The sequence below is a fragment of the Aspergillus uvarum genome (assembly GCF_003184745.1).
Source record: "Aspergillus uvarum CBS 121591 unplaced genomic scaffold BO82scaffold_68, whole genome shotgun sequence".
Taxonomy (NCBI): Eukaryota; Fungi; Ascomycota; class Eurotiomycetes; order Eurotiales; family Aspergillaceae; genus Aspergillus; species Aspergillus uvarum.
In genome coordinates, this window is record NW_020291365.1 from 198,251 (window position 1) to 215,842 (window position 17,592).

General features: G+C 51.5%; 5 protein-coding genes across 5 annotated transcripts; 1 reads left to right on the forward strand and 4 right to left on the reverse strand.

The window, feature by feature from the left end:
* Positions 1–457: 457 nt before the first annotated feature.
* Positions 458–1,557, forward strand: BO82DRAFT_368542 (alcohol dehydrogenase GroES-like domain-containing protein; the record flags this gene model as incomplete). Its single annotated transcript, XM_025637128.1, has 2 exons — positions 458–919; positions 979–1,557. 2 exons carry the CDS (start codon positions 458–460, stop codon positions 1,555–1,557), a joined length of 1,041 nt encoding a protein of 346 aa, XP_025487674.1.
* A 156-nt stretch (positions 1,558–1,713) lies between these two features.
* BO82DRAFT_344968 (uncharacterized protein) lies at positions 1,714–8,505 on the reverse strand (the record flags this gene model as incomplete). The annotated part of the gene is made up of 14 exons (XM_025633681.1): positions 1,714–2,689; positions 2,763–2,781; positions 2,845–4,092; positions 4,159–4,272; positions 4,323–4,495; positions 4,552–4,688; positions 4,758–5,081; positions 5,151–5,418; positions 5,626–5,879; positions 5,933–6,296; positions 6,362–6,436; positions 6,586–6,888; positions 7,096–7,632; positions 7,744–8,505. The coding sequence occupies 14 exons, from the start codon at positions 8,503–8,505 to the stop codon at positions 1,925–1,927; spliced, it is 5,343 nt and encodes a 1,780-aa protein (XP_025487675.1). The 3' UTR covers positions 1,714–1,924.
* A 1,261-nt stretch (positions 8,506–9,766) lies between these two features.
* BO82DRAFT_406229 (FAD-binding domain-containing protein) lies at positions 9,767–10,717 on the reverse strand (the record flags this gene model as incomplete). Its single annotated transcript, XM_025639554.1, has 4 exons — positions 9,767–10,026; positions 10,091–10,280; positions 10,386–10,502; positions 10,553–10,717. The coding sequence occupies 4 exons, from the start codon at positions 10,715–10,717 to the stop codon at positions 9,767–9,769; spliced, it is 732 nt and encodes a 243-aa protein (XP_025487676.1).
* Positions 10,718–14,104: 3,387 nt separating this feature from the next.
* BO82DRAFT_378051 (uncharacterized protein) lies at positions 14,105–15,059 on the reverse strand (the record flags this gene model as incomplete). The annotated part of the gene is made up of 2 exons (XM_025637616.1): positions 14,105–14,220; positions 14,462–15,059. The coding sequence occupies 2 exons, from the start codon at positions 15,057–15,059 to the stop codon at positions 14,105–14,107; spliced, it is 714 nt and encodes a 237-aa protein (XP_025487677.1).
* Positions 15,060–15,400: 341 nt separating this feature from the next.
* On the reverse strand, positions 15,401–16,789 carry BO82DRAFT_344974 (putative mitochondrial phosphate carrier protein (Ptp); the record flags this gene model as incomplete). Its single annotated transcript, XM_025633682.1, has 4 exons — positions 16,387–16,789; positions 15,896–16,315; positions 15,486–15,838; positions 15,401–15,432 (listed from the first exon to the last, which is right to left on the reverse strand). Exons 1-4 carry the CDS (start codon positions 16,503–16,505, stop codon positions 15,401–15,403), a joined length of 924 nt encoding a protein of 307 aa, XP_025487678.1. The 5' UTR covers positions 16,506–16,789.
* Between the last annotated feature and the right edge of the window lie 803 nt (positions 16,790–17,592).

The window sequence follows — 17,592 nt, forward strand, 5'->3', positions numbered from 1 at the left end:
GGGCTTCGAACATGAATCTTTGAAGTGCTGTAGGCTGAACCTCACAGGATGGTCAATTGTGTCAATACAAAAGTTCACGTTTCTGGTTTAACGGTCTTCCCGAAGCATAAATAAATCAGAGTTTACTACACCCAGGGTCGGTACCCCCTTTGATCAGCCTTTGATGCGTAGAAGAACTCTCGTGGGTTGACCTAAGCATAAATAGCAGGAGTCACTCGCCTCGCCGTGAGCTTTCTTTGTATCCTAAACTTCCATTACAGCTCAGCTCAATATTCTTCATCCTACACAATCACCGCGGTTTTGAATAGCAAGATCAATCATGGGTTCTCACAGTATGAAAGCCCTCAGGCTTGTGCAGGTAACCATCACCCTCTGCTCACCTATCCAGCTCAGATTTTCTTCATCTCCCTAAACAGACAGACAGTCCGCAAACGAACACACTGACATTTTATATCTCATGCCTCATCAGTATGGAGCCCCATACAAGTTAGAGGATATCCCGATCCCAATCATCAGCGACGATCAGCTCCTGGTCAAAGTCGGGGCCGCCGGCTTCTGCCACACAGACCACCAGATCTACAACGGGGTCTACAAGTCCCCCTTGCCCGTGACTCCATCGCATGAGCCCGCAGGAACCATCGTGGCGGTCGGAAAGAATGTGACAGGCCGTTGGGGGCCTGGTCAGCGTATTGGGATGCTGAACTTTCGGGGGGCTTGTCATGCGTGCGTAGGCTGTGATCTTGCGCGCGACCCCCTTCGGGCCGACGAGCCTGATACTCGTTTCTGCGAGAACAAGGAGAATGCTGGTGTCAATGCTGATGGGGCATTTGCGGAGTACATCGTGGCCGACCCAGCCACTTCGGTGCTTTTGCCGGATGGGGTATCGTTTGAACAGGCTGCTCCGCTGATGTGTGCTGGGGTGAGTCGACGACAACATCGTCCAAGGTTTCATGTTTTCCGCCTAACTATATACCATAGGCTACCGTTTGGACTAGCCTCAAGAAAACAGGAGTAGACCCCAACCTCCCTATTGGAGTTATCGGTGTCGGAGGTCTAGGCTACCTTGCCCTGCAATTTGCGGCGGGATTAGGGCATCCGACCATTGCGATTGACAACCGACCCGAAGGGCGGCAGCTGGCCAGTGAACTACCGGCTCACCTGCAACCCGGTAAAGTCGTGGACTATAATAGTCCTCATGCCACGAAGGAGGTAGTTGGGTTTGCCGAAGGGAGTGGATTGGGGGCCGTGCTGGTTTGCACCGACAGCGTCGACGCGACGGAATGGAGTCTTAAGCTTCTCCGGCCTCACGGGGTTTGTGTACCGCTGGGGCTGCCCGTGGAAGGTTTTAAGTTCTCGGCCTACGACCTGGTATTTAAGGAGCTGGTTATTCGTGGAAGTTTGGTCGCAAACCAGCGCCTCTTGTCGGATATGATGGAGTTCGTCGCGAAGAAAGGGGTCCGGTCTTACGTGAAGACGGTGAAGCTTGAGGAGGCCATGGATCTTCCAGACCAGTATATGGACCCTCATTTGAAAGGGAGACTGGTTGTTGTTCTCTAGATCATGGGCCTTCTTGATACTCGTTATATCTGCTTCAACAGAAGAAGATTTTGAGGCTTGAAGGACTGAGTGGGTAAAAATAGGTTCTGGGTTTTGGAATGTGCTCATTTTGCTCATGACCAGTCACCAACATGAACTATTCAATTCTTTCATCTCCTTGACTGTATGGAATCTGCGCACTAAAATTCCAAATCCGTTTCTTAAGACCTCACTGCTCCACTGCAAAAGACGGTTTGTATAGCTTAATCCAGGATAGTTCTAGCTATCGCGCCTGATACTCTCTAAAGGGACTAATCAAAGACCATGAATTGGAGCATGATCCAACTCTTCGTGTATAGAGAGAGCCGTTCGGGAAGTACGCAACCGATTAGCAAATTTTCAAGATCTCGTTGGTTACCTTCTTGTAAAGGTCACCGATGGCTATCTTTGGCGACCACTCCGCCTCAACCTCAAAACTCCTATTAGCCACCGTACCATGGAATTTGAACAGGAGCGGCTTGTCGTTGACCAGAGCATGAGTGTGGACACCAACCACGATCTTCTCGATGTGAAAGACGGAGGATATCTTTTTTTGAATCTCGTTCACAAAGTCCTGGAGCTTTTGCATGCCGTTTTGCCAGTCCTTTTTGAGGGCTTCCAGCCCCGCGTCCATCTGCTTGATGGCATTGTGGACCTCTTCATGAACCTTGAGCCGATAGTCGTACTCTCGTTGGAGCTTCGCGAGCTCTGCGTCTTCGTGGATGCGGGTGATTGCCTCATCCGCAGCTCGAATCTCGGCTTCCAGGTTAGGTCCATTCTTGTCGAGGATGGCTTGTGCATCCCGAATCGCCTTCTGATACTTGCTATTCTCACTCTGCATCGCATGTAGATTGTCGATCGCTGCCTGGAGCTTTCTGTCTTCCGTCTCTACAAACGCCCTCACGAAACCGTCAAATCCGCCGCCTTTGATAATGTTATCAATACCCTTCGCAGCGTTCTCAGCTGCTTCAGCTGCTTTCTCTATCCCGGTGACGAGGCCCTGAAAGGCATCGGAGTTGATTGTGGCATCAAATCCCTTGGCTGTTTCATGGTAAACGGCAGTAGCTGCCTTGACAATTTCGTGGCGTGCGTTCTCTGCCTCCAATGCCGCGGCCTGTTGTAAACATGAATTAGCTGTCTGCTCTGTATGGCCGTCCTAAATCCTCTTTTCTTGCATGCAAACCTACCAAGGGGACAAAATTATACCTACTAGAGTTAGCTCTTGATATTCTCAAAGTCAGTGAAAGTCAGTGTCAAAGGACTTCATACCACTTCGCATTGCATTTCGCCCAATACGCTTTTTGGACCTCCGCCCAGGAGGCCTTCTCGATCGCCATCTTCTCATACCAGGCGCCCTTAGCCAACTCTGCCCGTTTCAGGAAGTCCGTTCCATATCGGTTCGCTTGTTCCCTCTTCAGCCTCTCCAGCTCCTTGCGATTTCGAGCCTCCTCCGCCTTGGCCGCTTCCAGTTTGTCGCTGTACTCCTTTCTCTTCCGTTGAATCAGAGACTCTTTGTCCAGTTCCGCCCGCTGCACCTTTTGCTTCAACTCTGCTTCGACCTTGGACTTGTTCTTCTTAGCAGTGGCCAAATTCTGTCTCAACCGCGCGATCTCATCCTGTGCCTGTTTCCGCTTCGTCTCCTCCTTCTTGATCTCCACTTGACGCTGGCTACGGTTTGCCTCAAGTCTTACCCGTGCATCCTCCAGCTCCTTTGCCAGCCGATCCATCTCGGCCTGCTTCTCCGCAATCTTGGCCCCGATGAGGTTTTGAACGGACTCAATGCCATCCGTGCCCAGTTTCTCGATTGTTTTGATCATGTTCTTGATGCTCTCGCAGATCATGTCAAACAGATCGCCATGGATCTCGGCCTGGAAGTCGAGGCCCTGGTTGGCTAGGTCACGCACACTGCTAAAGTCCGTGGTCGTCGCCTGCAGGCTGATCGTGAATGCTTTGGTAAACTGTACAGCGATGTAGGCGTTGAACGAAGGAGTCTCCGTTCCCAGCTGGATGTCCACGAGGGTAACCAGCCCGACTCCAAAGCAGGTCACCATTCCATCTATTTTAACAACCTGCTGTTCTTTGGTCATGAGTGCCACCATGCTCGCCCGGGGTTCGCCACTGGCCGACGAGACCACGAGCGGGCCCAAGCTGAAATTGTCGATCGCGCCCTTGAAGTCCAGTCCCGCAGCACCGATGCTCAGCTCGAACTCGGCCGTCTTGCCGAATGCCGTCAGCTTGCCGCCGCCGGAGATGCCTCGCGGATACTCCTTGTCGGCGATGGTCGCCCCCGTCGAGACGTACAACTTGGCGTCTGTGAACACGAACGTTTCTTCTGCTCCCGTCATCATTTCCAACTGCGGGATATCGGCCACCTTGCCGGCAACTTGCACTATTTTGATGAGGTCGACTTCGGAGATGTTGACAGAGATGAGTTGGTCGTCGGGGAAGTGGCTGATCACCATTGCTGCCCCGGCCTCGAAATCTCCAACTTCGAGCTGCCCTCCGAGGCCGAGTTTCCTGGTTTCGCATATCAGCATTCCCGGGCAAGAAGATTCGTTGAGATAGAATGCATTGAATACTCACGAGGGACCGACTTCCAGGAACTTGGCATATTCGATTAGTATCTCGACCCGGAAGTCTGCGATTGTGACCTCTTTGCTGACGTTGAAGGGATTCACCCAGGGCTGTTTAGTCGCACTACAGAGATTGTCAGCATTGTTCATATACCCTCAGTCCAGATAACTTACACCGAAGCGGAGGCATTCAGCACCCCTGCTCGGACCATTCCCTCGAGGACTAATGGATCCTGGCCCGATTCCATCAGGATAGTCAAAACGCCCTCGAGCGACAGACTAGGGTTCTTGCTGATTTCAATGCCGACTGCAATATCGCCCAGTGTTACGGTTGGGGAAAAATGGATCTGCGACCGACATGCGTTAGGGTGTTATGATAACCGGCGAAGGGAGAGCAACCCACATCCATCGACGAAGGCAAGCAGATCTTGAGGTCCAATTTCTGCTGAATGGTGGCACATAGAACTAATCCATCCACCTTCTCTTTGGCAAGGGTGTTGAGCTCATCGAGGGGTAGTATAGTCGCGCATAATGAGATTCCTACGCTCAGGTCAGGGCTCCTGTGTCAAAGGGAAGGGACCAGAACGTGCTTAACGATCGCCGACCTACCTTTCCGGATCGGATACTTCAGGGTGTTCAGCTCTTTTACCGACTTGATCTCGCCAGATGCCGCGATCACGGCGATGTTCCGCAACTTGAGGTTCTCAAGGGGGGTGCCTTTAAGCGTGTCACAAAGCTCTGCCAGGCAGAGGTCCGTATCAGCCAGACCATAAATCATCCACTCGCGTTCAGAAGCCTGCTTCGACTTTTTGTTTGTCTCTTTACGCTCGGTGAGGAAGGCCACCGTCACAGTCACTCCACTGAAGGTGACCTTGCCTCTGATGGAGAACTTGCTCGCCCGGTTGAGAAGGACCTCCTTGTCTTTGCCGGTATCTTTCTTGACAAGCCCCTTTCTTCCCGAGCTGTCTTGTTTGGATGATTTCGCAACGGATGACTCGCCACCACCGGCGTCAGACTCATTCAAGGAGCCCTTTTTGCTGTGCTCCTTTAGCCTTTTGTCGGTTTTGGGCTTTGCCCCGATGAATATATCAATCCGGGCCTCCTTGATGGTAATATCAGCGTCCTTCACTTTGTAATCCTCCACCCCGCCTTCGATGGTCAAGCCGGTGCTGTCGTACTTAATCAGGCCGTGCACGCTTTTGACGTCGTTAAAGCTCACTTTGCCGGATAGTTCAAATGACCATTCCGTCTCTTCTTCCTCATCCTCCTTCTTGGTGACACTTTTTTCGTCACCCTTGGTTGCTCCTTTCAGGTCAGTCACTGCAGCGGCCTCTTCTTTCCTTTCCTTGGCCTCAGCTTTCAGACTGGATTTGTCCGCAACAGTTTCCTCTGCAGACCCCTTCGCTTCAGTCAGAGGATTCTCGCTGTCTTTGAGCCCCTTGTTCTCTTTCGTTTCATCTTCCTTCTCCTCATCCACCTTTTTCTTGTCTCCCTTCTTCTCATCTCCCTTCTTCTCATCTCCCTTCTTCTCATCTCCCTTCTTCTTGTCTGCTTTCTTCTCACTCACCTTCTTATTCAGCTTCCGACCAATGTTGAGGTGCAGCTCTTCGAAGGTTAAATTGTGGTCCTGGATGCCCTCAGTCTTTGGTTCGACTCCATGGATATGGGCGTAGATCTTCAAGATAGACTCGAGCTTCAAGTTTCCCACCTTGGCGTCGAAATGATAATCTTCTGTGTGGGGATGAGTAGAGCTCCGCTGTAGCAAGAATCATAGATGGACTTACTTCTGGACAATTGGCCTTTGATCTCCAAGGTAGCATTCTTTGGCTTCTCCTTGTCTTCGTCATCCTTCTTGTCGCCATCCTTCTTCTTGTCTTCGCCCTTTGACTCCTTTCCTTTGGCCTGGCCTTCAGTCGCTGCTGACGGCTTGGGTTTTGTGTCTGAAGGCAGGTTGGCATTCTCTTTGGTGTTTTTCTCTGCTGTTTCTGTGCTACCATCTGGCTCCTCTCCATCTTGATCCTTCTTCTTGTCTTTCTTCTCCTCCTCGAGGCTACCCTGAGGGAACTCAAGAGAGCCCTCTACAGTCAGTGTGCAGGTCTTTTTGAACTCTCCTGGTTCGAAGAAGGCGCGCAGTTCCGCTTTCTTCATCTGTTTATGGATAAGAGGTTAGCATAGGGGGGAGTGATGTTTTGAGAATCGGCGGAGATTCTTACACTCAGGTTTGCGACACCGCAGAAGTTATCCCACTTGCCGACATTGATGAGCACTGCAGACCACGTAAGTTTTATCTTCAACCCAACCTGGGCGAGATGAACTTACAATCATACTTGCTTCCACCATCCTGCTCGTCCTTCTCGTTCTTGCTCTTCGCGGCCTTCTCGTCCTTCTTGCCTGTTAGATCAGAGTCTGGTTTGTCTGCTTTTTTCTTATCTCCCACAGTTTTATCATCTGCCTTCTCCTCTTTATCTTCTACTGCCCGGTCAGTCTTCTTGTCTGTATTTTTACCGTCTTTCTTGTTGTCTTTCTTCTCGTCTTTCTTGTCGTCCTTCTTATCATCCTTCTTATCCTTCTTTTTTTTCCCTGTGTCCTTCCAGTCACCTCCCCGGATCCAGTATCTCGCCTCCAGAGTTCCCTTCGACTTCGGCAGTTTGGTGATATTAAGTTTGCCGAATAGTCCGAATCCCAGTTTCCATTCTTTGTCTTTCTTGTCATCCTTACCTTCGTCCTTGGACAATTTGTCCTGTGTCCAACATTAGCGAATTCGGGTGAGTTGCAGGTAAAGACACGCTTTGCTTACCTTTCCATCCGGCGCCTTGGGCTCGGTTTCCTTTGGCTTGGAAACTTCCACAAGGTCTTTAGGTCCGGATTCAACTTCGAGCACATTCACCTTGGCTGCCACTTTAAGGGATGCAGACTCAGGACCTTCTTCAGGCTGGGCATCCTGCACCTTTCCCTTTTTACCCTTATCTTTGTCGTCTTTTTTCTGCTTGCTCGAGTCGCTCTTGTCGTCCTCCTCACCCTTCTTACCCTTCTCACCGTCCTTCTTGTCATCCTTTTTCTTCTTCTTCTCCTCCTTCCTCACCAACAACTCGATGCCTACCGTCTTAAACTCCAGGAAATCCCACCTCGGCAACGTCATATCCGCATACGCCTGCAGAACCAAGCCCTCAATCTTCGGCTTCTTGCTCCAGTCTCGCTCCTTGGCAATCAACGCGCTGACCCGCAACTTGGAAGGCAGGGTTGTCCCCTTGTCGGTACCAAAGACATTCTTCAGCCCGTCCGAGACAAACTGCAGGCCATCCTTAAAGTCCAAATCACCCTCGAGTCGCAATCCGACCGGGAACAGACTGTCCTTTTCTTTGTTGCTGTAGGTAAACTCCAGGTTCTTGAGCGGAAGTTTCTGGATAGTCGACTGCTCGATTTCGGGGAAGAGGATGCCCAGCGGGGAATCCATATCCTTCAGCTTGACCTTTTCTTGGATCGGCTCATCTTCCTTGTCGCTCTTTTCTTTTGCCTTTCCGTCCTTCTTGCCCTTAGTCTCGGAATCTTCCGATTTTTCTTTCTTGGGTTTTGATTTGGGATCCTTCGATCCGACCGCAAGCTTCTTGTCAGGTTTTGCCTCCGCGCCCTCTTTCTCGTCGCCGTCTTTCTCGCCCTTTTTTGTCTTCTTCTCATCCTCTTTCTTCTTGCTCTCCTCGCTTCTGAAGGAGTAAAGCTTCGCCTTCAGCCCCTTGATGCCGAAGAAGTTCTTGATGTCGCCACTGAGAACATAGGAATCAACCGCAGCGGCCCCGACCTCCCCCTTCGCGGCCGTGATTTCCTTCTTGACATCCGGCAGCGTGACCGGCTTCGCTGCCTCGGGGAAGGCGATTTCCGCATCGTTCTTCGCCGGCAGCAGCAGCATGGGCGGCGCGGCTGTTTTGCCGATCGAGGCGACCAGAAGCGATCCCCCGCCTCGGTGGACCCCAGAGACCGGCACCGGCAGGACCTTGACATCACTATACAGATCCTGGTCCTTGTGCTCGGGCGCGGGATCGCTCGAGATTGACTCCCCCACCACGAGGGCGACGTTGTTGACGACTGCGCCGCCAATGATCAGCTCGTTGGCGGGGGCAAGCGGGACCTCCGGGGAAGCCGCTGATAGTGAACGAGACATGGTAGTCCAGCCCGCCAGAGGGGAAAGCTTCTGGGTTGGGGCTGGTGCTACATCGGGGGCGACTGCTAGGTGCTTGCGCTTCAGGTTCGTGAGTGTGGCGGTAGAGAAGATGTCGAGGGAGTCCAGGGAGGAGAAGGTGCCGCTCGCGATGAGGTCCTCGCCGAAGCTGGACAGAGAAAGGAGTTCCTCGTCTCGCGCCATCTTGTCTGTTTTGGTGGTGGTGTTGTTGTTGTTTGTAAAAAATGCTTGTTGTTGAATGCGTATGCAAAGGCAGGCACCAATGCCATACCACGCCCGGAACAATCGGCACATTTTATACCCCGCCGCACCAGAGCAAATCACCCCCACAGGCAGCACACAACAAGTTCGATTTCCTCGTTTTCCTGTTCAGCTGAAGATCCATGGGAGCGGATCTGCCGCAAGTCAGCTCAGCTCGGCTGCTGATCTCGTTCGCGATGGGCCTGTGGGGGGAGTTCCGATCGACGATCGACATGAGCTTTTGCCGAGTCTGGTCCATCCGATGCTGGCGAGGGCTCCACTTGAAGAAGAATTGTCGCGTTCTCAGCCCAGCCACCCCTCATCCTTTGTTTTTCTCTTATCACGACACAACAACAGTTCCTTGGTTAGCGGCCAATAAGACGCCGGAGACAGGTGTTGACGTAGTGCTGCTTCTTTAGGGCTTCAACAGTCCCGTCGGATGGGATTTGTGGTGCGCGGAGCTGATGCCGGGAACGGTATCTCCGGCCTGTCGGCCCACGATTTCCTTAGTTTGGGGGTTGGGTGCTGCAGTTGTTGTCCACTTGCATCTATCTCCTCTTCTACTCTTCACCTCATGTTTTTATTCCCAAATTATCATTATGATATCTTTTCTTCTGGTTGGTTTTGCTTCCCGTTGCTTGCCCGCCGGTGGAATCTTGGTAAGCGCAGACCCAGGAGATTTCAGGAAAATATATGTGCGGTGCGGTATAGTGGATGACTCCCACGCCAATTGACAGCCGTGCTGTCAACCCTAGCCCGATCCACTCGCCGGCTGAAGAGTTAGAATAGATAGAACATAGAGTTTTTTTATGACCACATACTATATCGCCCAACCTAGGTAAGGTCGGACCTTCTCCGATCTGCGAGTCGGCGAAGCAAGAAATAACAGAAAATCCCCCAATCAGCCTTGCCAGAACTCCCAGGCCAAGGTGTCATGCCGTGAATCCCGGTACTCGGATATGCATGCATAATTCCATGTCATCACGGTTGTACACCCACTCCAGACTAGACGCAGACCCTCTGAACAGGGATAGGATTGAAATACGCGAGCCGATTCTCCGGATCATACCCCCCCTTCAACGCGCGCAGCCTCTCCAACCGCCAGCGTTCATACCCATACATCGACTCCAGCGACTCCATCCCCAAAGCGTAGTTGGCATACGTCGTCGGCCGCTGGGTTGGCTGGCCTTCGTTCCACAGGTTCTTAGTACCAGGTCTCCTCCTGACGGGGGAAGATGCGCAGCTCGAAGCTGGTGACCACGCTGAAATTGTGCCCGGCCCTCTTCATCCCCAAGAAGAAATTGGGATGCGAGGTTTCTGACACGGTGATCACTGTCCCGTTCGCCAGGACCACGTTCAGGCCGAGGTACTTGTCACTGACCAGCCTGTAGCGTCCCTGCAGACGGCCGTGGCCTCCGCCAAGACCGAGTCCGACCATTCCGACGCAGCCGCAGCTTTCAGTGGCTGGAGATTGTCAGCCTTTCGGCTTATCTGATGCAATGTAGGAAGAGAGCGTGGGGGAACTGACTTGCTACATAGCCCTGTTTCCACAGCACGCCCATCACCTCCTGGGTGAACGTGCCGCCTTGGAAGCGAGCCGAGTCCCCATTTGCATTGATTTCGATTCCAGTCAGGAGTTGCATGTCAATTTCAGTCCGTGAAACTAGCCCTGAGTACTTGTCATGCCGTGGCCTCGGTTGACCCTGTAGAAAGGCAAGCTGATCGCGTTGGCATATTGAACCTGATATTCGGGTTAGCTGTGCGTCTGGTCTTGCATGCTTCCTGAGCAATCTGCGAGCGTGAGGAAAGGTGTCAAGACCTACGACAGTGGCAACATCTTCCTCGCATCCTACTTGCACGACGACCTTGATCTGCGGGGGTTCGTACGTCTGGTACCGCGACGTCGCGTTCGGCCACAGCGGGCTGTCGGGCACAACACGCTGGACATGGATCAGAGCAGCAGCGGACCAAGTTCAGCCTGCACTTGCACTGTGTCCAGGTGGGTGCGATTTGATAACTGGGGTTGGTTTCTCTCAACGGAAGACAAGGCCCATGCCAGAGGTTCAGAGCCGTTATACAGCACGCCGCGTGGCGAAGTAGTCGAGCCGTTGTTCCATATTCCAGTTATGGAGGAAGCATTTGAATCGGTGCGCATGAGGACGGGCTGGTTTAAATGCGCTTTGATCACACGTTTCACAAGGACTGAAATCGCTCGGTATGATCTGGTTCGGGTCGGGATAATTCAAGGCAGCCCAGACCTTTTGGCTAGGGTGTAAGATACCAAGACCTGGCGAGGATGGCCCCTGCTAACTTACCTGTACTTCTGTGATGCACGAAGCCTTTGAATCTTCGAGGATGAAGATGATCTTAATTTAACCGCGTCTTGATCCCTTGTCCACAAGATGCGGAATTGCTGGGCGAAAACTGGCTCAAGTCAGGGTTATACAAGTTCAGGTCAAGGTTATGCAAGGCAACGCAAACCGTTCAGCGAGTGTGTAAGACACCAAAACCTGGCGGGGAATGCCCCCGCTAAAACACCCGTTTATGGAGTCACCTGATCTGCACGAGGAAAGAAGCAAAAACCGATTATTGAGATTTGATGCAGGGTTGCGATATCGATGTATGCATGCAGCTGAGATGGTGCTCCTGAGTGGTTGGTGGGTAAGCCCTCGTGGCATTACTATTCCTGTTCGCAGTACGCTTATTGGGCTGATAGGCGGGGAAAAATAGGCGGGAGGATGAGAGGGGTTTATCGCTGCAGAAAGTCTATGCGAATCACGGTACGGCAGTGTGCCCCAAGGAATTGTCTTTCATGGATGTGGACCCTGATATGATAGCAGTAATCCTCATCACGATCTTCCTCCTCATGATCATCATGTTTTCCATGATCTCAGCAGTGGCAGATTGGGTCAGAATATCCAACACGTCATTGACTTAGCGAGCTGGGTAATCTTGGCATGCATGAAGAACCAATGGTTCATGCACTGGCTAGCTGTTCTATCGGAGCTCTCGAGCACGATTGATCGGACAGCACTATTCTAGCATCTATTTGGCTCCTACATGAGGAGGTTGAACTTGCGAGTTCCTCTCTATCGCGTCAGCATTTATCGTTGCCAAGTCCAGCATCGTTCGCATGACCTGCGCCAGGCTGGTGGACACCCGTGTATCTTCTTGTCTCCTGAAGTCCGGCCATGAAGTCGCTTACCCTAAGAAAAGACTGACCCGGGCTATAGATCCTGTCTTACCAAGCCCATCGAATGTTGAGGATGATCAAGCGCCCATACGGTGGTCATGTGCACGGGTACTCCATGATCTGATCACTGACCTCCTTTGGCCACTTTCACTTTCGTCGGATCAATAGCATACAACGGGAGTCTCCTTCCTAAATCACAATCCTGGGAGCAAGTGCTATTTGAAATAGGCTTTCTAAGCAGCATTGTGCGCATGCTGGAGTAGCCGCATACTCCTAAGGTGTGATCAAACTGGTAGCTGGGTCGTGTAGGGTCTATGCCTTGGCTCCGGTACTGTACTGGTTCGCTAGAGTGAAAGCTGCCCACGCATGATAATACTGTCCAGAAAGCTGACCTTAACCGGACCGATCATGTAGAGGATTCCGGGTAACGCCTGTCAGTTGTTGTCAAAGCCGGACGTGGATGAAGCGGCAGGTCAATTTCCAGCCACTCGGCACTCATACAGTACAGCATATTCATAATATCACCGTGCTGCAAACGGACTGCAAGGTGATACAGGCGCCTGACAATCCGCGGATCGGTAACAATGTCCGCACCCGTGTCGACGAGCAAGCGAAACTCATTGAGCTTCCCCAGAGTCAACGCTCTCTCCAGGTGGGCAACATCCATCGCCAACGTCAGCCCGTGCTCGATGAGTAGCTCAATGAACCGGTAACTTTGCTCGCGCTCAAGGGCACAGCCCAACGGGCCCAATGTGAGGGTCGGATCGGTAGGTCGAGGGGGTCCCGGCCTGGGAAACAGCGAAACATTCGGACTCGCGCCGTGTTCCAGCAGGAGCTGAGCCATCTCCGGAGACGCGCAGGCGATCGCAACTGTCAGGGCGGTGGTGTCATGTAGAGGTATCTGATAGTCAATCTCAGCGCCCCGTGCAAGGAGATCCCGCACACGATCAAAGTCATTGTCCCGAGCTGCGTACCACAGCAGTTGGTGCAGTTCCTTTTGACGCATCCGATGCATTGACGGGTACTTGCGCTGAAGAGCGGCGTCCAGGAAGTCGCTGATCTCGTCAAAGCGTCGGTGTGCCGAGCGGCCCATCGCGCGGGCCCCCGCAGAATTGACGGCCAGCAGATTGGCTCCTCGCTCGACCAGCGTGCGAACGGTCGCGAGGTGACCGTGGTAGGCGGCGAGCATGAGAGGGCTGTTACCTCCGGGATCTTTAGTGTTGATGTCTGCGCCGTGATCTAAGAGCTTCACCACAATGCTAGTCCGGCCATTGCCCGCCGCAAAGAGGAGGGGATGCAGCTTGAACGTCTGCCGCGCCTCCGATGTGATTTGCCGACGAGATGGCGCATCGGGATCCGGGCTGCTGCAGGACCAGTACGTGGTTTTCCAGCTCACATCGACGCCGGAGTCCAGAAGCCGTTGCACGACCTCGTCTGCGTCATGCGCAGCCGCACTATTGATGGCATCGGCATCACTGGCCCGTGTTCTGAGGTATCTGGCGAGTAGGTAGCCGTTGAGGAATTGGTAGACGGGATCACTTTGCAGCAGCAGAACCACTTCTCTGGCAGTCAGCAGGTCGGCAATCATAAACAGCACGTCATTTGGCAAGCGGAGCAAGGACATCTCTTTTATCAATAGGCCTAAAGGCGTCTAAAGGCGTCTTCAGTATGTACTAGGTACAGTGATGTGGATGACGAAGTAGGAAATGATGCTTTCCCGCGGGCCGAAGCGATGGAGTGACACATGCAAACATGGCAGACATGACAAACCCGGCAAACAGGAATGTGATTGTGCACGTGATTGTGAACGTGAACCCGCCCCGTTTTCTTCTTCGCTCCTCCACACCCTACTCCACAATCTCCCCCGATGGCACCACGTCGTCGCCCAAAACCCAAGATCTCTCTTTGGAGACGTTCCGGTGGTGCCTTCGTCACTGGGAGTCTTTACTGGAGCTACGCGCTAGTCTCCAGCGGCTCAAGCAACACAACAAACACCCCTTGCTGACGCTCCTACGCATGTTCGTTCCGTATCCATCCTAGTACTTCAATATTCCAGGCCCATTCTCCCCCAGAGCCCTCATTCAAGATGGACAGAACGGCACTGGGAGAATGAAGTGTCTCTTTGGGGATCTGCATAACCTCAGAGCCATCCCCATCTGGCGCATGCGTGACACGCCAATGCGCTCCATCTACCGGCTCTACGCACTCTTCCTGGCGGACAAGTACACTCTGATGGGTTCCGAGACAGAGTACTATTTTTATCAATCAAGCTGGACGCTCCAACACATTCCAGACCCGAAGGATCCCGATCCGCTGCGTTACGCAGTACTCGCGTGTATCGTCGAGAAATTACACCGAGCGATCAAGTGGCGACTTAGTCTCGGTATATGGAGGAGTGGTAAACATGTGTACCGCGAGACGGAAGAGGACCCGTGGCCCCCATAGGTTGCGGAAGAGTTGCCCGACTGGACGAGTAAGGTAGCCCCGATGGACAAGGATCTACTCAAAACGTCCGTGCCAGCAGAGAAGCTGGATACGATTGGAAATTCGGTTCTCGAGGAGAATGGATCGAGTCCCATTTTTGGCCTGGCGTAATATTATCACCAACACGGGCTGGCTCTACACAATCTAGCCAAGCACGCTTCCAGATCCTGCCTCCACAACGCTTTCCATAGTCCTGCTGATATGATCCGAAGATATCTTCACTGTATTTCTGCTGGTAAGCCCGCGCCACCCGTTGCATAGTCTCATGACTCGGGAGGACATCGAATCCGTTCATGTTCATCCTTCGGATCGAGTCCTCGTCAAGCGGGCCTTTGTTGCGTAGCTTCAGCTCCTTGAGAAGCGCCAGTGCGTCTTCCATGTCGTACTCCGCTTTTCCACCCCGGTCCGCGGTATGGATTGTTCTCAGCTTTCGCTCCAGTGCCCACTCAAGGGGAGCAGCCAACAGCTCGAGGTTTTCCCCGTTGAAAAGCACGATATTCTGTTTCTCTGCTGCTTCGAAGAGACTTTGCCGGGCCTTTCTGGTGACGAAAATCGCCATGTCCTCGTTGATCCATTTGTTAGTGAAGCCCTTCTGGCGCGCAACAGACTGGATGGCCTTCTGCGGGGGAATCTGGATGTGCTGGTCCCCAGCAGATTCTGGGTCAATAAGATAATCGATGTCGCCTGTGCTTTCACGACTCCGGAGATATGTCACCGCAAGGAATCCGCCTGCTGCGATAAGTCCAATTGGGCCGAACGCAACAATGAACTCGTCGGAGCCCACCTCTCTGTCCAGCGCTGCGAGTCCCTGAGAGAACATTATTCTGTGCGGAGCGGGTGGGGCAACACGGCTCTTCCCGGCTGAATTCCTTGGAAATGGCGGGGCGACCCCTTATCGCCTTATCCCTCAGGTTGCATTTATCCACTGTGCAAAAATGCAGCATACTTTGCTGCTGCAGACATTCCCAGTCTCTAGTTATACCCCTCAATGCGCTTGTCTGTCCTTATCGCCGAAGCTATAATACATGATCTATGCTGGGGACGGAAAAGGATAGTGCAGTGAATACAATAGGTCTGGTTACATCTATCTCTATCCGAGGACCATTGACCATTGACCCTCCCGTCTAGAACATGCTAAATGTGCATAAGTACAATAGGTATTTACTTGGCAATCTCCACACCGTTCGTCGCACCTGAGGGTACAAAGTCAGCTCTAGTGATCAACCAGGGACATAATCAGACTTACCAAGAGCCTTCTTAATGTCACCGTAGATAGCAAATTGCCCAGCAGTAAGACCACCGATCATGAACAGACGAGTGGGAAGACCGGCGAAGGAACCACGAATGCCAAGCTCGGCCGCGATCTTGACAAGACGGGAGACAGTGCTCTCCCCAGGGAGACCCTTGGTCTTGTTGATTTTCGACAGCATGGTATCAGCGGGCTGAGAGACGATGGCCGCCGCGAAACCGGCCATGAGACCCGATCCCAAGTTCACACCCGTCTGGGCGCCACTCGACAGCTTGGACTTGTCCAGGCGTGCGAAAACAGCCTCGGAAACCTTCTCGAACGCCACAAATTTCGTCACGGTGTAGGGCACCCTATACCATGTCAGTTCATTGCCGTGTGTCATAAGTCTCTCATTGGACCCAACGTACTGTTTCAGAAGAATAGGACCGAAACCACGGTAGAAAGCACCAATGCCCTCGTTCTTGAGAATCTTGCCAAACCCGCTAACGAGGCCACTGGCGAAGCCCGCCTCCGAGACGAGACGGATACGTGTAGCCTCGAGCGGGCAGAGAGCGATCGAGGCAAAGAACTCTGCACAAGCGGCGGAGACCGAATAAACCGCAATACGGTTCTGACGGGCCTTTTCCAGACCGATGGTGTTGATGGATTGCTGCTTGAAGAACTCATAACCACCGAACTTGAAGGCGCCCTGCATGAAGTAGCCGGCAAAGGTTGGGCCAAACCCGGTCAAAAGCGCACCTGCGCCTTCATTCTGGATCACCTGCCGGAAACCACCAATCATACCACGGTTGTAGGTCGCTGGGTCGAGCTGGATCCTGGTCTTGACACTTTAAGCATGTTAGTAAGTTACCCTGGATAATAGATACTGGACTGGAGGTAAACGCGACTAATAACTTACACATCAACGGGAGTGAAGGCACCGTGAGTCACCGAGCAGCAGACGGCACCGGCAAAGGCGAACCGCGCATAAAGGCCAAGGCCCTCAGCCTTACTTTGAGAAGCGGAAGTCACAGCCATTGCGGTGCTGGTGACACGAAGAAGTAGGGATGGAAAAGGAATAGGTGTCCCTGGACTGATGAGGGAAAATTGAGAATAGGTTGGAGAGTAAGCAGTCAGCTGTTGAGAGTTTGCTGGTGCGGTCAGCGTCAGACTAGCGGGCCGCACGTGTTTTGGGGATGACCGGCGTTTAGTTCGGTGTTCCCTTCGGTGTTTTGAAGGGTTCTTCGGCGTTTTTCCGGGTGTAATTTAAGCCAGCGGAGAGATTTGACTGGTGGGGACAAGACGGGTGGCGCCTCTTCCCGTACGACCAGCGGGACCACTAAATCACTCCAGGGTTTATGTTATGGGACCAAGGCCCTGATATAGAGCTCGGCTTCAGGCACCAGTTGGCACCTGAGGCCTCGTATGCTATATACCAAACTAGCGCTAGCTTAGTATATATATAAAAGAATTTTGTACAAACAGATAAAATAGCTCTCCAGCTATTTCTTCTTATTCTAAGGTATATTTTAATTAGTATAATCTATTTATTTTATAATATTAGAAATAGTTTATTAAAAAGTCCTAGACAGAGCCCGACTAGATATATAAATAAAATAAAATAAAACTAAAAAAAATATTAGAATAATAAAATAAATGGACTAGAAAGAACTGCAGCCGACTGTAGTATTTATAGTTATATATAATAATATACAACTTTTTTTATAAAAGCTAGAGTGGATTTTTTTAACCTGACGGTTAACCGTTTTAAGCAAAACGGTTAAAAAATACAGACACAGGTATAAAGATAAAATACTATATAAATCTTTATATAATTTGATATATTGTAATTTATATTATTACATATAATATCTATATTATATATATATTTAAATTACCTAATACACTACCAATACAGTATATTACTCAACGGTTAAAAATTGACTAATAAAAATGGCCTGAAACTGATTAGTCATGTATTTAATTCCATATAGCTGTATTGGACTGTATTTAAAATGTAAAATATAAATAAAAATAAAATCCAATGAAAGTTATATTTTGAAAACATAAATATACAATAGAATATATATTCAAATACAGATTTTAAGAGCTTGGTTTTTAACCT